Raw genomic sequence first — 21,335 nt, 5'->3', positions numbered from 1 at the left:
GTGTGAATAGTAATTTACAACACTGTCAATTACTGTAAGAATAGTAAACATTAGAGCCCGCACTATGTGGTATCATGCACACATAATACGTGATTACATATATGTATAACATATGTCATAAGTGAGCTGGGTTGGCAATGAATAGCTTAGTGTAGACATTGTAGGTGGTCCCTTTACTTTTCGTAAAGTTTTAACTTAGTAATATAATTGTTTTGTAGTTACCCCCCCTTTACCTATTGGTGAAATGTTTTATGTTATCACCTTTTATTGTTTAAACAACAATTATTTTTTTATTTTTTTTTATAAATTTAGCTCAAATGGTTCAAGTCTTATGCAATATTGAATGCAAACAAAATCAATAAAGTCCATTTTAAAGGCGAAAACGGCATTTTGTTTTCTTTACAGTATTTAAATTCCGCCGAAGAAACAATGTTAAAACACCTTGTGTATACAGTTTATTTTAAGATAAAACCTAATGTGTTACCCGTTTCAATGCAAAACATTCCTTAGGGATCGCAAAAGATAGTGAAAGTAAATTGACATAAAATCCCATTGTCAAAGTTTATTTTCCATCAAGCACAAAGTAATTTTACATGATATGGATTTGTTAATCGCTAAAACAAAACCATGGTATGCAGTCGTCCAAAATATAAAACATAATGTTTTTAATTAACCTTATAAAAAGATACTAGACATGTTTCAAGCATAACAGAATGTTATCAAGTTCTGCAAAATAAAACTTTTTTATTTTTTAGTAGTATATTGTTATATAAAAGCAACGGTATGTTGCATAAAGTGTTTAAGAACAACAGTTATCATCAAAATAGTTTAAAGTACTCCAATTGGAAGGAGAATTGTAATTTTCAGTGACTGAGTTCAACGAAATGAAACATATTGTAGTGTTGTAAATTATATTTGTTTTTTTTTTATTGTATTTTAGAATATAAGCATTTGCATCTATTTGTTAAAGATAATTCTTATAATCAATGCAAATAAATTACTTCAATTTTAAGCAGAACTTTAAATTCTTTAAATATACATACTATGTAATCAATTTAGTTATGAAAACCCTATTTCGTTTAATATTTGCGCCTTGATTAAATGCCTTATTATTTAAGTCTTAAAGAAAAAATATTTTCTGTTGTAGTTGTGCCCCTTTGACAACAAGCTTCATTCTATATTTCATGCAATGGCAAAATCAACGAAACATTTTGTACTTTAAAAATAATGAAATAGATGGTAAAATGTATGCGAATCAAAATACATTAAGCAATATAGCAAGAATATAACATCTTCAAGATCTGTACAACCCGATGGTAACGTCAAAGTAGTTCAATAACAAACAAAGTGGGCATTTTATTCTTATACCTTTATTAAAATGACTAATCTGGTCGAGATATATTTGACTATCAACTTCATAACTAATATTGTGTTATGTATTTATAAAAAAAGATAATATACAGCAATGCATAAGGATTATTTCGTTATATTCAAATAAATATTGTTAAGGTAATTAAAGTTATTGAATAAAACATGCGCTAGCTCGACGAATTGAAGTTACTTCCCTTGCAATGTCTGGTAACAAAACCACAAACTAATTGTCTTTAAAAGTGAAATGATTATATTTATTGTAATAAATGTATAAATATATTTTGTTTGAAATAATATTTGTTAATTTCATAATGAGAAAGTAAGCTCACATCGCCTCAACAACATTGCAAAATTTAGAGTACAAACGATCCAAAAACATCACAGCCATATTATGTTTAGGAGCACTTTGTCAAACTACTTATAAGTTCTAACACGCAAATTCCTTTGTCTGGAGGAGATCGTGTGCAGAATCTGCTATCAGACTGTTGCTTTCACCCAATATTTCTAATTATTTTATTTCTCCGTATATGTTTCTGCGTTTTTATTGTCTGATGAGGGGTGTTTTGATGATTTCCCATCAAAACTAAATTTCTTTTTCTTGTGTTTTACTGGTCTAGGAGGTAGTTCTGATTCCTCAAAGATCGGCTCAAAAGCTTCGGCATCATTGTTGGCTGTAAGTGTGAACAAATAATATCAGCTACGTTTAATAGATGATTTCATTTTACCACCGAGCTGGCCTCTATAGTTATAATTACCTTGTATATAAGTAATAATTTGCTTAATAATTAATTATGACAACCTGTGTTTTGTTTTTGTATAAGAGTTTAACATATCCAAACTTCTTATGTAAGCTATCTACATGTAAGATACCCAGATGTTGTCATTAAGCATTAATACATTATTGCATTGTGTCAATACATTTATAAGCTTACATTTTAGAAATATAATTTATTACCAGACGGAGTTCTGGTGAAAAATTCGCGATTCAATTCAGGCATGTCATTGTCAGCAGCCATGATGAGGGCCTTTACTATATCTAAAGGCTGGCTTGCGGATGAATCACGAGGGGCATCTATGTGTGATTTATTTTGTTCACCTGAAAAACATGAACAAAGTAGGTTTACATTCCAAATTGTCTAACAAAATTTATGTAGGTATTAACAATTAGTGTATGCAATTTATGTTGAACTGTTTATAATAACAGTTTTAATATAAAGCCTGAACTATCTTATAAAACATACCAAAGATACTACAAATAAGCAAAACAATTGTAGAATATTAGTATCAGACAATCAGACAGCAGCAGATAAACATAAGTTGTATTTTGTCAACAACATTTACTGCTTCCGACCCCCCCCCCCCTCCCGCTTTCATTTCGGATAGAACTATAATTTATATTGAGACGTACTCGTTGCTGTTGATGTTTCTTTTTGGTTATATTATTAACTATTTAATACGTATATCTTACTTACTGAATGGGACCCTATTAGCATCGCTGACTCCCAGAACGTTTCGTTCTCCTCCAGGTTCGTGTATTTTCTTTTCTTCATTTGTTTTAAGACGTTTTGCCATCCTTCGGCGATATCTATGGTCAACGCAAGTACCCTCTGTTGAAAGCGTCATCTAAAATAAAAGTTAGTTGTGTCAAAAATACAATACAGTTTGTTTTGTACGTTAAATTTTGCTAATTACTATTTTAGCGTTGGTTTACTCGCTGTCGTCGGAATCACAAGATCGTGTTTTACTTTTCAGCCGCAAGTGGAGAAATGCACATGTTCAAAACAAAAGGAATGTTAATGTGCGCATGTCTAACCTTTATATATAACATATAAAGTGACAATATACACAGGACATAAAAACCATATAATATAATGATACACATTATTTGATTACTCTATAGTCGAAATATTTGATAATTGGCTTGGTTCCAGCTCAACAATCGTCATGTCTCAACAGATTGTAACCTAGTTTAAACGTTTTCTTCCATTTAATCGACATTGTCAAACATCAAATAATGATATTTCATAGAGTATAATTACTACATACGCTCTGTACCCCAACTAAATCCGAAATATAAATTTCTTTCTCGACCTCCTTTTCAATATCGAGTAATTTCAGCAAATGACACTAGCCATGTTTAAGATCGTAATATTTTTATAAATATTCTTTAAGAAGCATTACCCAACCGTGTGGTTGATCGGTAATTTCCAAGGGTATTTGCCGTGGCACATTAACCTCGATTCGTCGTATCTATATATATATATCTAAATTGAGGTTTTACCATATTACATTACAACATGGAATGTCTAAAACTGCGTTTTGGAAATCCCATTGCTAAGGGTGTTTCGAAGGTGATTTCCAAAGAAGGAAACCACGCCAGTATTGCCCTGCAATGATGTGTCATTTTTACCATGAAGGATTATGTTGAGATAGGTAATTCCCATATGGTTTTCCAGTGTACATGAGACGCTTGCTGTTTCGGACGCTGACTCACTATCAATATTGGTTGATCAGTCTTGCCTAATATAAGTCATTTAACTATTTCGGCAACTATCCCACTTACAAGTTATACATAAGGAACAAAACAGCAAGGATTGGGTTTCGATTAACTGACATTCGACATAAATAAGATCATTGGTAAATATACAGAAAATTACTCAGTGTACGTGCGTAAGAAATATGATTTGCCCATTGCATCAGCTGGGAATCCGGAAAAAATATATCTTTCAAAAACCATTACGTACTAGAAAATGGTATATCATGTTCAGCTTCAAAAATTAAGAAACTACTCTCAACGCGATAACAAAAATTGATATGACCTAAAAAAAGATATAATATGCTGAAAAATGGCTCCTCTCTTGAATCCAAGCAAACATAATTTGATTACTATCTGTAAAAATAATAAAGATGCTTGCAATAGCTGGCAATTTATTAACATCTTATTCCAACAAACGTCAATAAGTTAGTCCAAGTTTGGCGTGTGATAGATTGCTGTTAGAATACTTTTATTAGTACGGCTTTCGAATAACAAACTACTTCAACATGGAACCACAACAGTATTAACCCGTTTTCTGAGCTCTTGCAATGTATAGTGAAAGGCAACTACAAAAGTTGCATAAAGAACACTCCTGACTAGTATGCACGTGCAAACGCCTGAAACGATAATCTTTTTGGCCAAATAGAGACAAAAACAACCTGAAAAATCCAACTAGAAATTGTCTTTCAAGTTATCTTAAATTTAATTTACGATCAAGCGTCTTTGCATTAATATTTGTATGACAAACCCATATTAGTATTTGCTCTTCATTTTTTCCGTCGGGCGTGCCATTTTTATCAATTTACGAGTATGTTTCTATGAAATTCGAAATATGTCAAATGGTGATAATAACATTCTTTCCAAATGTCTTGCCAATAAGATTGTTGATCAGGACAAACAAAATACTGAATATCATAGTGATCGGAGGTGTTATTTTGTGTAAATATACAGATTAATTAGAAGAAATTTTGTGTATTTTCATCTCAAATACTGCTACAAGCTAAACCACAGACAAGTGAACATTCTGGCTACAACAATAAGACGAAATAGAAGGTCACATCAGCGAAATATCCAGTTTGCAAAGAAACGATTGCCTAATGAACCTATAAACGTTGTATTCAGTTAAAAACAATACCGGCATCAGTGTTAGTAGAGAAGAAATAAATAATAAAATATAAATAAAAAAATAGATATACATGTTACAATAAACACATCTATTCGAAACCTAATAATAACAGTTTCTAATTATATATGTATAATCTATTTACATCAAGTATAAGGAAACATGCTTGGTGATGAATTTAAAGCATGATTCAAATGTTACAAACCAGAACATTTCATCATGTAGTTTTCATTATAAACCAGAAGTTTTTACTAGCAAACGGGTAAGGCAATGGTAACCAAAGCTTTTTGTCACAATCTTGATTGTTGATTTAAAATAGAACACCTTAATGTGGACAAGGTCTTTTGAAGAAAAGGGTTGTCTCTTTTGCAATAACAATCAAATGCCGACTACTATTATAACGTCCAACGGTATTTTTTCAAGAAACAATTCATAAATTATGCTATGAAAACATTCTTTCCCTTATAACTAAACTTTCAAACGTTATAAAAAATGGGAGACTCAAATGAATACGACCCCTGGCTATGGATGATAATAGCAAATATTTTTCTTTTAATATTTATATGAAAAACTACAGAAACAAGCTTAGTAGCCAAAAGTTTAAACATAAACTCTATTTAAAGGTACAGGGTAAACGCTTAAGACATGGAACACAAAATCACAAACAAGAAACATGGAACAACAGCACAAAGCTCAACAAACAACACAGTGCATATATACTATATCAACACTAGATGTGTTTATCAAGGATTGTTAAGTCAAGATTTATTTGTTGTTAACCAAGGGACAATAATTATTTACGGCCGTACGAACCAAGCGCAATGAGAATTTGAACTGATTGTATTAGAAAGTAAATCTTAAAGAAATGGTGCGACCTTATAACAAGACGTTTTTCATTTTTATTATGTATCATATGTCAATGTCATTTTTTATGATAACCTACATTCAGACGGCATTTTACGTTTTCACGTCGTGATTTCGGACGTAATAGTTATACCATAAAATGTGTTTATTGTTCATTTGTCAATAATAACTATAGTATCCGAAGTTTTTAAAGTGGCCTGGCTAATTATTATATAAGAAACACACTAAAAGAAATTTGGGAGTTTATAAAACATATTTAGAAATATAAAACAGTTCTAAACATAGAAGGCAACTGGCCAAATTATAAGAACCCATTAAATGAATAATGGGGCTTTATAAAACATATTTGAAAATATTAAACAGTTCTAATCATACAAGGCACTTGACCGAAACAAAAACAACAGAATTGTCGAAGGAAACAGAGATTTTTCGTTATCGCAGATTACAGCGCGGCATATTTGAGTTCGGATTTTTTTTTACAAATGGTTAAGACGGCAGCCTCGACATAATTGAAACAACATTAAACGTAGTAGACAACATTCACCCAGACGTTTATTCAAGTAACAGGAAACATTACAAACAAGGAAAATACCAGCAACTTGTCGATGTGCTTTGAAATGACAAAATGTTTGAGATATATACTTGTGTCAAACAGAAAGGTTTTCGTATTATAAATTAATTTATACATGCCAAAACACTTACGTATACATAAAACAAATAGGTAATAAATCGTTGAAAGGCTCGAAAGACTGTCTTGTTAGCATACTTTTGTTTAAATTTGATTTAATTTTAGATTTATATACCGATTCAAGTAAGGAATATAATGTAATAGAATAATGATATGTACTTCTCATATTCTCGCAAAATAATGTTCACGTTTATTAATTACTGCGTACAAATTGAACGTCTATGTGGACCTTATTAGCAAAATGTTGTTTTTTGTTTTATTTCTCTGTGTTAAAATAATTTATTTGTATTGTAAATATTCGGCTTATTAGTTTAATGAAGTGTACACAATTATTTGCTGTAATTTTACAGTGTGCGGATATTGATTACACCGCACCGACAGCGTATACACCGCGGCTAGGTCTACAAACTTAACACTTGTACACCTTCGAGTTGAACAGATCTAGAAGAGAAGAGATTTAACTTATATCGTTATCATTATCCTAATAAGTAAAGTTCAAAAATATAATAAATGCAGAATTTGTATTAAATGTTTTTGTTTTTTCCATGCAGTTAATGTAGGTTTGAATTACATATTTAGTATCTTAGCGACCTATTCGCCCGCATAGAATGACATGGACTTTAATAATAGATAAATAAAAATACGATCGATTTAAGCAGAAAGATAGTTTAGATCATATGTCATTAATGACACGTTCCTGACCTCAGAATAGGCGAATATATCAGTTGGAAAACCAAGTTGGTCATTTCCAAAACTAGTAATTGTTGGCTTATATGGTGAAAATGGGCGTAACGTTAAAAAAATAAAATAGAAATTCTATTTTTAGTGGGATCATTTGAATAAAAGTTATTTTTAAAGTTAAAATTAACAGCCCTCTCTTTTGTTGACGCAGATTATATGATATTTTTATACAGGAAATTTCCCAAGAATCCCTATATAAAGGCAACTGCTTCACCTCTAGTAAGTGTTGCTTGTTTGGCACTCTCACGCTTAACTACTTTATTTTACACAATAAATATCATCGGGATATCTATAGCAGTATTGAGCATAAAGTAACATTAAAAAATACCATAATGTCTTTAGATAATAGTGAACTTAACCCACTTAACCACTGGAACAACCGTCTTAAGGAAGCTCGTTTCATGTCGACGGAGGAACATGAAGTCAACAAAGGGTGCTGCTACGGTAAATTGGAAGTCCCCGTCGAGATCGTAGATGAACCAGCAACCATGCTGTATATCATTTACAGAATTTGTAAATGTAGACGGTACACCACGCAAGAGAATCGTTCGGGCAGAATAATACACAACGTTCACGACATAGTAGACGGAGTTGAAATCCATCTTCACGAGGAGTGTACCTACGTTGCACATGACCCTACCGACAGGGAAATAAACAAAGTTCACGACATAGTAGACGGAGTTGAAATCCTTGTTCAAAAGGAAGGTACCTACGTTGGACGTGATCATGCGGGCAGGAATATAAACAACGGTCACGATATAGAAGACGGAGGTGAATTCAATCTGAACAATGATTGTACCAAAGCTGCAAGTGATGATAAGGGTGATGTTCAACTGATGCAACTGACGAAAGACTGCCACTGCCCTAGAGACAAAATTCTGTTCTAATTCAGGTAATGTATTTCTATCTTCGCTGTATTTTTTGATGTTACGATTCTTACTTGTTGTCAGTAGTTATCGGTCGTTTTTATGATAAACGGTATGTTTTTAGAATTAGTTTAAAAGTCATCACAATTTCAGTGTAATTAATCTAATTTCTAAAAAACGCTTTGTATTTTCAGGTGGTTAGATGAGCTATATTTTACCAAAGACGACAGCAAATTGGATTACACTAATCTTAATTGTCACTTTAAATGTGAACAACAAACATGTTTCGTGTATATTGACACTAGTTGTGTTATTTTATATTGACAATGGCACATGTGTTTATTATTTGTTGTGTTCAAACATATCGTCAGTTTCACCATTTTAATACATACGTCATCAATTGAAAATAAATTTGTATTACAAGTTAACTTGTTAAGAATAATATTTGCCAATAATAAACAAATCTGTTATTCACTGTTAATTACTTTTATTTATATAAACTATAATTGTATTGGCAAGACGTTGGGAAAAAATACTACAATGAATGTTACAAAGACTAAGATAATATAATATTAATGAATGTGACATAGAATATACGTTTAAAACCGTGTATATTAGTTGGGAAAATATGTTGTTTGCAGTAACTGTTCTTGACAAATATGAATGTTTGCTATGATTGATGCGATATTCTTGTTATTCCATTTTCACACACACACACACACACACACACACACACACGCGCGCGCGCGCGCGCACGCACGCACGCACGCACACACACACACACACGCACACACACACTCGGTCTTTGACTTTGAGTTTCCTATATATACGGTATTTCATAAAAAAAACTATTTTCAAGTCAACCTCTATAATACTATTTTGTCCTGATTTTAATGCGAAATTAATTGTAAAATAAATATGAAATTACCGATATGTGTTACCGTGTTAGATCTAAAAATTAAGCAAATATTCAAACAAAGATATTTAATGTCATTTAATGTCTTTGTCTGTTCGTGAGCAAACAGGACAATGTTCAAAATGACAAAAGTTCATAGCTATAAACAAATGCATCAGTAGTAAAACAACCAAGCCTTCAAGAATAACATAAGTTTCACAATGTGAGTTTGAAAATGTTACAGCACGAATGCCATCATGTTACTTTATAGTACACTTTTACTGAAACGCTAAGGTTACGATGCGAGCTGTTTAAAGTTTTATTAAAAAATCATTTGACCTTTATTTTAACACATTCTTTCTTACGAACACCCACAAATGACAGAACATTGTATTACATCGAGTGTGCATTGAAAGCCCAACCAAATGATGAATGTACTCATCATGTCAATGCAACAGTGACCACTTATGGTAAGAGGAGCTCGTATTACAACTAAATTAGAAATAATTTAAACAGTCAATTGACTGAAGTGCCACTATATTTCACTTTCCGTAGCTCCTGGAGAAACTAGGGAAGAAAGCTTTTGCCAAGGAAACTATTCGTTACCAGGAAATATATTGTTTGCTTAGACATAATGTGGTTGCTGATGAAGTTATTGGATGATAAAAAGGACAACGGTTGATAAGAAAGTTGTTGGTAATTCTATGGTTTTCACGATCCAAATATTAAGAGAAAGGCGAAAATTGGTGCTATAAAGTAATTAAGAAAAATGAGTGTTACCATAGTAGTTTGTGTGTTGCTAAGGTGAAATGGTGTTGCTTAGCAAAGTTCGTCGAGTGACGCTAGTCATTTCTTGATATGAAATATCTCAGTTCATGGCAATGCAATTTCGAGAAACATTTTTGTTTCATATCAAATATACTTATGTCTATGTGAACCAGATTACGCCCAGGACATGACTAACAATGACATCAGAAGTATATCTGAAACTTATTGATTGCAGAACTTCTAGGCTGTACTAGATTTCACTTACCTAGCTCTTTTTAATTATTATCTTATTTGAGTCTACATAGCAGATAACCTTTCCTCCGGAAGTTTCTTTAATACTAGTCTCATTTGAAGGAAGTTTGTGAAGGATAACACAATGCACATGATCTTCAAAGTTTTTCATAAAGACGTGAAGTGAAGAGTAGTCTCAACCCATGGCGGGCATGTGTTTTGCAAACCAATATAGCTTCGAATATTTGGTAAAAGGTCACTCAAGAAACTTTTAAGATACTTTATTTTAAACTCGGGCCAATGATTTTTGAGGAGAAACTTTACCATAATGCCATATAGTAATATTAAGCCACACCTCCTGGTATCAATGTTTTTTACTGACCGACATGACTAGAATGAAATTGCTGGAAGGATGGAAAGCCGTAAAGTAAAATTTCACTGAAATTATTTTGTACTGAAGCCAGTGGTTTCTGAGAACTAAATTTTTATCTGGGCTGCCATAGTATCCAGAGTTCTGCATGGAACCTTTTTTGCATAAATTTTGAAGGGGACCAACTAAGTTTCTGTTTAAATTAGTTGAATTGACCGAGTAGTTTAGTAGATGTCGTTGAAAATAAATGTTGACGATGGACGAGAAACGTACAGTGGCCCACCAAAGTAGCTCTCCCTGAGTTCTTCGAGATTATTTAACATTTTTAAGCTTTTGAAAAATCAAATTCGTTTCTCTCATGTACAACAATTGGAGTTAGTTTACGTCACGAAGTAACAATGACAAGCAAGTAATACATGTCACATTTCAATGTATGGAATTCCCATGCTGATGTCACTGTTGAAAGCTGCCTTGTTATATGCGCAATAACTTTAATCTCTCGGCTTATAATCACAAGACCTTTACTAGTAGATTTGCGATACCTAAACTTGACTGCCTTATCCAGAGTAAATAACAAAAAATGTTAATTTCAGTGAAAAACCATGTCTAGACCAACGCAGTCTTTGTGTTCTTTTTAACTTATAATGAAAGAACATTGGCCAAGATCCAAAACAAATTGCATACCAAATACGTGGCATGGTATTGTTGAAATGATTCAAGTCGTATTTGGATATTTTGTTAAATATTAAAATGTAATCTAATATTACTTTAAACAATACAAAAACAAAAATATGGCTTCTACATAATTGTGCTATTGTTTTAAAACACTAAAATTTACTTTCTGGATATATTTAAACTAAAACGAAATACCGTTTAGCAAACGTTTACCTTAAAAAATCTTAATGTCATAAAGAGAAAAAAAACTCGTTTGTTATTTAAGACTTTTGACCTTGTCCATTTAGTAGCATAAATAAAAAGAATAATAATGTTTAAAAACTAATTATTAACATCCACACCATATACCGTTTGCAAGTATAGCATGCTTCTTGAGTATCGTGTTTGTTATGCAAACAGAAATAAACTGAAGTTGAATCTGTACATTTTCCACATTGATGTCTACACTATTTTAAGCAAACTTGTGGACCTTTTACCAAACAAACAAAAAGTACACAGCTGCACTTTTAAAAGTGTTTAGTACGTCTGAATCAGAAAAAATGCCGTCATTCCAGGAATTGAACATGCCCCCCCCCCTTTCCGCCTACACACTTATACTTTCGGACCTTTGCGAGGCAGTTCCGTGCCTATATGAGGTTTGTTTTACAATTTGTTCAAAATCTTATTTAAAAGAGCGGTACAATGTGAAATTGGGACACACAAAATCATTGTTTTTATCAATAACCATGAAAGTGAATAAAAACTCCTGAAGAAAAACAAAAAGAAGTTTATCAGAATTTTGGGACTACTTTAAAAAAGCATTTCCTTGTTTCTTGTAGGAACTTAAGAATATTTCAATCAAAGACATACTATTTTACGGGCGAAACGACCATTATTTCCAAAGAAATAGTTGTGAAATATTTGGGCAACAAAACTTATTATATTCTGAACGCATGCTTTTGTGCCTCTGTTTTGATAAATAGGCATTCCACGTTCCAATTTTGTACCGTTATGTTTTGATAACAATATTTTACTATTTTTGCAATGTGCTAAATTATTCTGATGTCTACATTCTTTCTTGCGTTTGATGCCTCGTTGGTTAAAGATATTGGTATGGTCCCTTGTACCTTTAATCATGACTTTAGAGATGTTAAATAGGGTTGTCCCTATACTATCCTATTGTTGAATGATATCTGTGAGTGTGTGTGAATTGTTGAAGGCCTTTTACACATTAAAATACCATACATTACTAAAACAAATTGAAATCAATTAGAAATCGTTTTTCTTCACTGATAAACGAATTCCTTCCAACGATGCTTATCTGTAGCTATCGAATACCATATGCCTACTTTGTATGCTATGTGTAGTGCACATGATACCATGTGTGTACTATTTCTGTTATGTGTAGTTTACAGGATACCATATGTGTACTATATCTGTTATGTGTATTGCACAGGATACCATATGTCTACTATTTATGTTATGTGTAGTTTTATAGGATACCATATGTGTTCTACGTCTGTTATGTGTAGTGAATAGGATCACATATGTATACTATGTCTGCTATGTGTAGTGTGTAGAATAATATAGGTATAATGTGCCTGTTATGTGTAGTGTGCAAGATAAAATATGTATACTGTGTCTGTTATGTATAGAGTGCAACATAAAGGACGATAAGGATATAAGAAAATAACCTTTTGTAAATTGTATTCATTTAAATAGATATAAAGCAAATACATATTAAGTGTCTGTCTTTTAACAGCATCAATATCATGTTGCTAAACAAAAAATACACACACATCAACTGCACATATGACTACGCAGACAAACAATGTTCACACATGACGCTACGCACAAAAGTTATTTTCAAACATTGCGATGCGTACACAAACAATTCTAACATATGACGAAACGATCACAAAAAAAGTCAAACCTGACAGTAACATTACAAACAAAATCACAAATGACGATAATCACACTAACAACACTCATACTAGACAATAGTCCCACACACAATGCTCATACATTGCGATAGTCACACAAACAATGCTCATATATGACGATAGCCACACAAACAATGCTCATATTTGACGATAGCCACACAAACAATACTCACACAAACAATACTAACACAAACAGTACTTAATCATGACGATGCCCATTCAAACAATTATCACACATTTGACGATACTCAAACAAAACAATACTCACCGCTAACAATACTCACACAAACACTTCTCACACCTAACAAACAATACTCACACAAACAATGCTAACACATAACAATACTCAAACAAACATTACTCACATCTGACAGTACTCACAAAAACAATACTCACACAAACACTACTCACACATATCAATACTCACACGAACACTACTCAAACAAAGAATACTCACACAAACAATACTCACATGAAACAATATTCACACCTAACAATACTCATTCTAACCTAACTTACACCTAAAAGTACACACACCTAACAATACTCACACCTAACAATACTCAAACAAACAATACTCACACCTAATATAACTCATACAAACAAAACAGACACCTAACAATACTCACAAAAACCATACTCACACCTTACAATACTAACACAACCATTACTCACACCTTACAATATTCATAACTAACAATACACACACAAACATTTCTCACATCTTGTTATACTAACACAAACAATATTCACACCTTACAATACTAACACAAACAATACTCACACCTAACAATACTCTCAAAAACTATACTTACACAAAAAAAACTCATACCTAACAATTTCCACACCTAACAATATTTAAACCTCACAATTCTCACGCCTAACAATATTCACACATTACAATACTCACACAAACAATACTCACAAAAACAATACTTACACAAACAATACTCATACCTAGCAATTCTCACACCTTACAATATTCATATCTAACAATTCTCGAGCCTAACAATATTAACACCCTACAATGCTCACACAAACAATACTCACACAAACAATGCTCACACCTAACAATGCTCACACCTACTATACTCACACACACACACACACACACACACACACACACACACACACACACACACACACACACACACACACACGCACGCACACACACACACACACACACACACATAATACTCACAATACTCACACAAACAATACTCACACCTAACAATACTTACACGAACAATACTAACACAAACAATACTCATACAAACATAACTCATTCATGACGATGTCCACTCAAACAATAATCTCAAATGACAATACTCCTACATACAATACTCACAGATAACAATACTCTGACAATACATTCCTATGCAATTGATATTAATTTAAATGTCGCAGTAGTTATAATTAGTAACAATTGTAATAAAACCGGACAGTGCAATATATAGACCAACAATAACCTGGTTAACTCTGCAGTTTTAGCTGACGGTTCTTTCGCCTCAACACTATTTGTTTACTACTAGGTATTATTATTATATTTTATTATATTCCAAACAGGAGTGATATTTAGTCAGCCAATATGCTAAAATTAGATTTACTGATAACCTCGTACCCTAGCAACTGATACAGGTTGGATTTTTTTATACTACTTTGTTTCCGCAGATCTGATATAGATTGATTATGGATTTAGAGTCGAAATGTTCGATAAAAATGTGTTCATCGAGACAAGTTTGTTAGAATGTCACAAGGTATGTTGTCAATGTTAATTAAAAAAAAACGTTTTGATTTTGCGAACGACATTTTACAATTGATATGCATAATGTTGCACATTTAAAACAATAACTTTTAATTAAAAGAAAGCGATTGAAGTTGAGTGTACTCACATATATGTATGCGTTGACATTGTTTTGCTTTATTTTAATAATCGTTTTGATTTTGCGAACGACATTTTACAATTGATATGCATAATGTTGCACATTTAAAACAATAACTTTTAATTAAAAGAAAGCGATTGAAGTTGAGTGTACTCACATATATGTATGCGTTGACATTGTTTTGCTTTATTTTAATAAAATTTCAACTGGGATGAACCTTAATAAGACTTAAATTTACAATAAACACATATGCACTATGTGAAGATTTCAACAATTTATTATGTGGATGCCATACAACAAAGTCAAAATCATTGGATTTTATTGATGTAATTTCGATACAGATATGCCAATATAGTATTTAACATTTTTTAACATTCTCAGAAATGACTATTGTTTGTACGACCTCACAAGTTAATGTGTATCACGTGGTTCACATACAGGAATTCAGTAATGTCATTGAAAATCCCTCCTATACAAACTATGTGTTTGAAATAGACCAAAATGAACCTTGATACCCTATATCAACCATTTAAACAGAAGTACATGCATATCACACAAAGACGAACAGATATATACATGTACGTTACATTTTTATATCAATATGACTAGTGATATATTCTTGGTTAAGGCTACAACAGAAAAAATAAACTACTAGTAAACTATTTGTATTTATTTTTATAGTGTAGCGAAAGGATATTCTGCTACTGGGAATAAGCATCAATATACACAGCTGTTTTAATAGTAGTAACAAAATAAAAACTGTCATCATGAACAATAAATTGTATTGGAAGAGTGGTTTCTCTTCAATAAAATTACTAGGTATTAGTTGTGCACCTTTAACAAACTTAAAGTTGAAAAAACTAGCATAAGGACATCTTAAAGAAGGGATTCGATCTACCTCAAACAGTTACATGTAGGGTAGGCTCGAGCAAGGTGAACAATACTGACAAAATTGAAACGATTACATTTAAATAGGCTTAAACAAGAAGCTATACTAGAAATACGCTGTTATAATTTCAAATCATATATTTTTTAACATTATTACATTAAATAAAAGCAACTGCTTTAAATGTGCCCCATTTCAAACAATGTCGCGCACACGTCACGTGACTTTGCTAGTGGTGACATTCCAAAAACGCTTTTGCAATACAACTGTGTCAACATGTTTTACTGAATAATTACTCCTATTAATGTGAATATTTACTAGCTCTTTACAGTGCAAACGTTAAATTGAATTTCAAATTAAAGATGTTTCCCTTTGTTTAAAGTAATATTTTGTATCTAAATTAATACTCGTCGGAATAAATTATTGTTGTGTTTTTTCCGGTTATTCAAATATGAAATATATATTTAACTAGTTAGATGTATATTGATTTGCCTATCATATTTGTGGAAAAAAACGTTCGGTTAACATATACTTTTATTGCATATGTTTATTATTTCTTTTAAAAATAATTTGTTTACGAAAGGAGGGGTGGGCTTTATCTTAACCCAAAACTATGTTCATGCTCAGTTGTTTAAACCTACTGGCTGGGTAAAGGTTTATCTCTTATTTAACACTCTAATTCAATGCGTAGCCTAGTGAAAATCAATACATGTGATCTAACATGAGTGGGCTATACAGTACATGTTAAATAGAAGTTAATGATTAGAATGAGTGATATTTGTTTACCTTTAGTGCACTTAAATTTCATAAATTATTGTACTTTATTTAATAAACATTGGTATAATTATGAAATATTGAGGTTATTCTTTTTAAACAATGCCATTTTGTGGCTATATATATATGCAACAGAGTGTTTTAATATATTAAAATTAAATATTATTCATGGATATATATAACAACAAGAACAGAAAAAAGCTAAACATAGGTATATTAAAGGTAACTTAAATCAATACAGGATAATAATAAATATAATAAATCTTAAAAGTTCACTTTTACTCCCAAATACCACAATATATACAATTATTTACCGAAAAGGATAAATAAATATCGAAAACAATGGCCGTGTTTATATTGAAAGAAAGGTTCAGAAAAAAATGATATTTCTACCTAATGAGACGATAGTTGATCACTGTACGTTTTTAGGACCCACCAGTCAATAAATATTTATGCTTTTTCAGCCATTATATACATGGTTACAATTTTGTTATCAATAATAAGAATTTTCTATAAATGCATTAATTAGTAAGGAGTTAACGGGATATCACTCAAAGTTTGTGTTAGTTATACTTTGTTATTTATTGATTCTAAAAACAAATTCCTATGAATACATTTCAAATCATTTTTGAGATAAGTTATATTGTTACGAAAATGAACGCCAGCAAGTTTGGGATTCCGAAGAACATTAGCTTTTGAAAAAGTACAAAAATAAATTGAGTTTGTATATCGAAACTAAAAGCGATTTAAACTAATCATGTAGAACTGGGCTTCAATTCATTATTGGGTTTTACCTTATGTAAACGCTTAAGTATATTTCTACAAAAGAACCGTAAGTAAAATACCTATATATCTATTTATACATACACTACAGTAAGGTAAGTACGAATCAACCCAAATATAAGTATTACGGAATATAAACTCACGGCTCTTTATTTGTTTAGATAGCTTAATTTGAAAACGGATAGGATGGTTTGTAAATCAAATTATCTTTACTTTTTTTAGAGACTTTGCTAGTTGTTCAAGATATTGTTTCTTTTCTATTAATGTTTGTTTCTTCCTTAGGTACCGTATATCTGTGGAACAGACACATAGACGTATAATTAAACTCTAAAGTGATATTACTATACCTATTATCATCCCCACAACTTACAATCACTAAAGATTATGGCAGAAAGGATCTACACACAACAACATGAAATATTGAAATTGAAAATTTTGATTGTATACGTGTTTCGCCTTGTTTACTTAAAATCGGTGAAAAACTTAATTCGCTGTAATTATCTTCCATATAAAGAATTTTTCTTCAACATTTTTTATCAATATCATTTTTAAAACTGTTTAATTACTGCTTCCTTTTAAAAGTTGATTGACTTTTTGGGCACTGTCACGAAGATGATTAATCAATTTTATCGTTTTTAGCAGAGAGCTGCTCATTTCATAAAAGCGTTTAAATACTAGTATACTTAATGAACGAAATAGGCCATGATGTGCTTTTTCACGTATGTGATACATTCCTAGTTTTAATATTCATATAAAAGCCACATTTTATTGGCCTTATGAAATTTTACAACTTTTCATCCGCTAATTCAAACACTCATCAAAACTTGCAAATCACCAACAATCAAGTTGTATATCAAATACCAGGCCTCGTACAAATTAACCGTAAGTAAAAATACCTGTACACACACACACATATATACAGTAAGTACAAATCTACCAAATATAGGTATTACCGAATATTAACTTACGGCTTATTATTAGTTCAGATAATTAAGATTGAAAACGGATGAGATGTTTTGCATATCAAATCATCTCAAATGTTTTAGATACTTTGATAGTTGTACAAGATACTGTTTCTTTTTCATTCATGTATATATCTTCCCTAGGCACCGTATATCTGTGGAGCAGGCACACAGACGTACAATTGCACCCTACAATTATATATGTATACCTGTATCAGAGGCAATCTACTAACAGGCGGCAAAATCAATCATTCCTGCATCTAATAAGGGTCATTATGGATTATGGCGGATTTGATCTACAGACAACCACATATAAAAATATTTGAATTGAAAGATTCGAAAAATTCAAATGAATGTTAACGTGTTTCGCCTTGTTTACTTATACTCGGTGACAAACTATCTACTTATCTACCATATGAATAATAATCTTCTACAATATTATTACTATCGTTTTTACTAACGTTTCTTTAGGTTTTATACGGTATAATTGCTGCTGTATTTAAAGATGCATTCTTATTCCCAAATAAGATTTACAACAATTAAGAATATTGGTTTAATATTCCAAAAAGATGAATAAATGTCGAAAAATATGGTTCTTATGAAGGATACCGAGTTTAATTTGAAAGAAAAGAACATTTCCACTTATGAGACTATGGTAGACCGCAGTAAATCTTTTAGCATTCACCAATCATTTACTATTTTTGCGCTTTCTGTTATTAAAAACACGGTTACAGTCTTGCTATCAATAATTAAGATTTTCCATACATGTACTATTTAGTAAGTATTAAAAGGTTTATCACTCAAAATTGATGTTTGTAATTCATGTATATGTATTGATTTTGAATAGGAGTGTCACTTTATATTTGATTGACTTAGTTTGCAATGTCACGAATATAAATAGTCATTTTATAATTTTAAACAAAGAGCTGTTCGTTTCATAAAAGCGTTTAAATACTAGCATACATTATGAATGAAATAATCCATGATATATTTTTACGTTTGTCATACCTTTTCAATTTCAATATTCATTTATAAGCCATACTATAAAGGCCTAATGAAATTTTACAACTATGCATCACCGAATTCAAACACTCATTAAAACTGGCAAAACTCAAATAAGCATATTTAGCTTGTACACCAAATACAAGTCCCTGATTTCTAGAAAATTCTTCTGCGTAACAAGCTTATGCCATTGAGCCGATTTTCATACTTAATCGTGATTTTACCGAATACAATTCAGTTTATCGGGATTATCATAAAGAAGGTTTTTAAGATTTCAAGTCCAATAACTACCAAGAATGTAAATATAACACACAATTTGCCAAAACCAAAATAGAGAGCTTAGCTGACCTGAAACAGGCCTATATGGCCGAAATAGAATAGAGTCAAATGTTATTGTACAGTTTAGTACTCTTATGATTTATAAGATGAATGTCACTTTATCATAAATTGTCATGTGTATAACAACATAAGAAAAATAATTGATTAAACCATATTATATTAGAAATCAGAGTATGTTCAAGTTTATCGAACTAATGAAATAAAAAGTTAACATACTAAGGAGTCTATCTCAATGTATCTTAATTTCTGATATTGATTACAATTTTTAGATCTTTTAAGTAATATTAGAGTTTTGAATAGAATCCCATATATTTCATTATTCCATTATACTATAAATAATATGTTTACAACACATATTGATATTATTTTTTTTAAACCTTCTTGTTTGTTCTTTAATTTAATTTACTCAGTAAACAAAAAAGCTGTTAATGAAAAATGATTTCAAAACTTGATATGCTTAATTAAATTATATCACTAAACTCAACACTACTTTGATAAGCTTACATTGTATAATTTGTACGACGTATGGCAATCATTATTTACTATATTAAAAGAGTACAGTAAATATATACAACAAAATAATAGTTATAATTCGCCTAATTATTATTAAAGTTTTATTATTTAATAAATATTTATTTTAATCTGAGTATATTTCGTAATACTGGAAACCCATCAAATATGAAGTCATCGAAAGAATGTAAAGCCGCGATAGATCAAAGCCACGTAAAATAAACTAACTCAAATAAAATATCCTGAAACTAAAAAAAACCCATAAATGTTACACTTACTGTTGTTTTATTGGTCAACGTCACGAAGTGCTTTTTTCACGTGATCAGGTATTAAATTATCAGCGAAATCCTGTTTAAATAATCCGTCTCTAACACAAACACGAACTGCGACTAACTCGGTAGGTGGAATACCACTTCTGCGCTTGCGCAATTTGCCACGTCAATTATGACTAGTTTTTATAAATAAGAAAGTATTGTATATATGAACAGGTTAACCCAAGGTCTTTATATTTAAACAATGATTGGTTGATGACATGTTTATGAACAAGGTGCTTCTTGCTAAAAGAGACAATTCAATATCTCTTTAAAGAAAACGAATAGAAGTTCCGGTCATTTTAAATTTTGTCAAAGCGTATTTTAACAGCTTTAGTCACTGATGCTATACAGACTATTGTTAAAAGCACTTATATTTTAAAATTCGTTTTCCTATTTGAACTATTGTGTCAAACATTCTGAAAATCAAGCGAGTGATTAAGAAAGATCCATTCGCCATTAATCGATCCATTCATATTCAAAATGTTCTGTTCCGGCAAATAGCAAGGTCTCTCAGTTTCTCATAGCTATGTCTGTATTTTGTTTTTTGGTTGCCTCTTTTTATTATATATAATATCAATAATTTGCAATGCATGTCCGCATATATGTCAAACATGCATCGATGAAATAACAAATTATGCTTATATACATTGCGTTTATATTGTTTACGTTTTTGGCACAGTTGTTTAATTTGAATTTGAATTGTGCATTGCTTTTCCTTTCAAAATATCAAATATAAAGTTCCGTTATTAGTTGATTGTTACCAAAATAGTGGAAACAAAATTAAACATTCTTAGTTTTCCAAGAGGATCGAAAGAGTTGTCTTTCGTTTATC

General features: G+C 31.2%; 1 protein-coding gene across 2 annotated transcripts; it reads right to left on the bottom strand.

The window, feature by feature from the left end:
• Window positions 1–560: 560 nt before the first annotated feature.
• On the bottom strand, window positions 561–20,600 carry LOC128220282 (uncharacterized). 2 transcript variants are annotated; one of them, XM_052928620.1, is made up of 4 exons: window positions 20,468–20,600; window positions 2,844–2,994; window positions 2,327–2,467; window positions 561–2,042 (listed from the first exon to the last, which is right to left on the bottom strand). In XM_052928620.1, the coding sequence occupies exons 2-4, from the start codon at window positions 2,992–2,994 to the stop codon at window positions 1,885–1,887; spliced, it is 450 nt and encodes a 149-aa protein (XP_052784580.1). In that variant the 5' UTR covers window positions 20,468–20,600; the 3' UTR covers window positions 561–1,884. The 2 variants fall into 2 exon arrangements, with proteins under 2 accessions (XP_052784580.1, XP_052784581.1); XM_052928621.1 differs by lacking the exon at window positions 20,468–20,600 and adding an exon at window positions 3,418–3,554.
• Window positions 20,601–21,335: the final 735 nt, after the last annotated feature.

Source organism: Mya arenaria, chromosome 15 (genome assembly GCF_026914265.1).
Source record: "Mya arenaria isolate MELC-2E11 chromosome 15, ASM2691426v1".
NCBI lineage: Eukaryota > Metazoa > Mollusca > Bivalvia > Myida > Myidae > Mya > Mya arenaria.
This window is presented reverse-complemented; position numbering and strand designations above follow the sequence as displayed.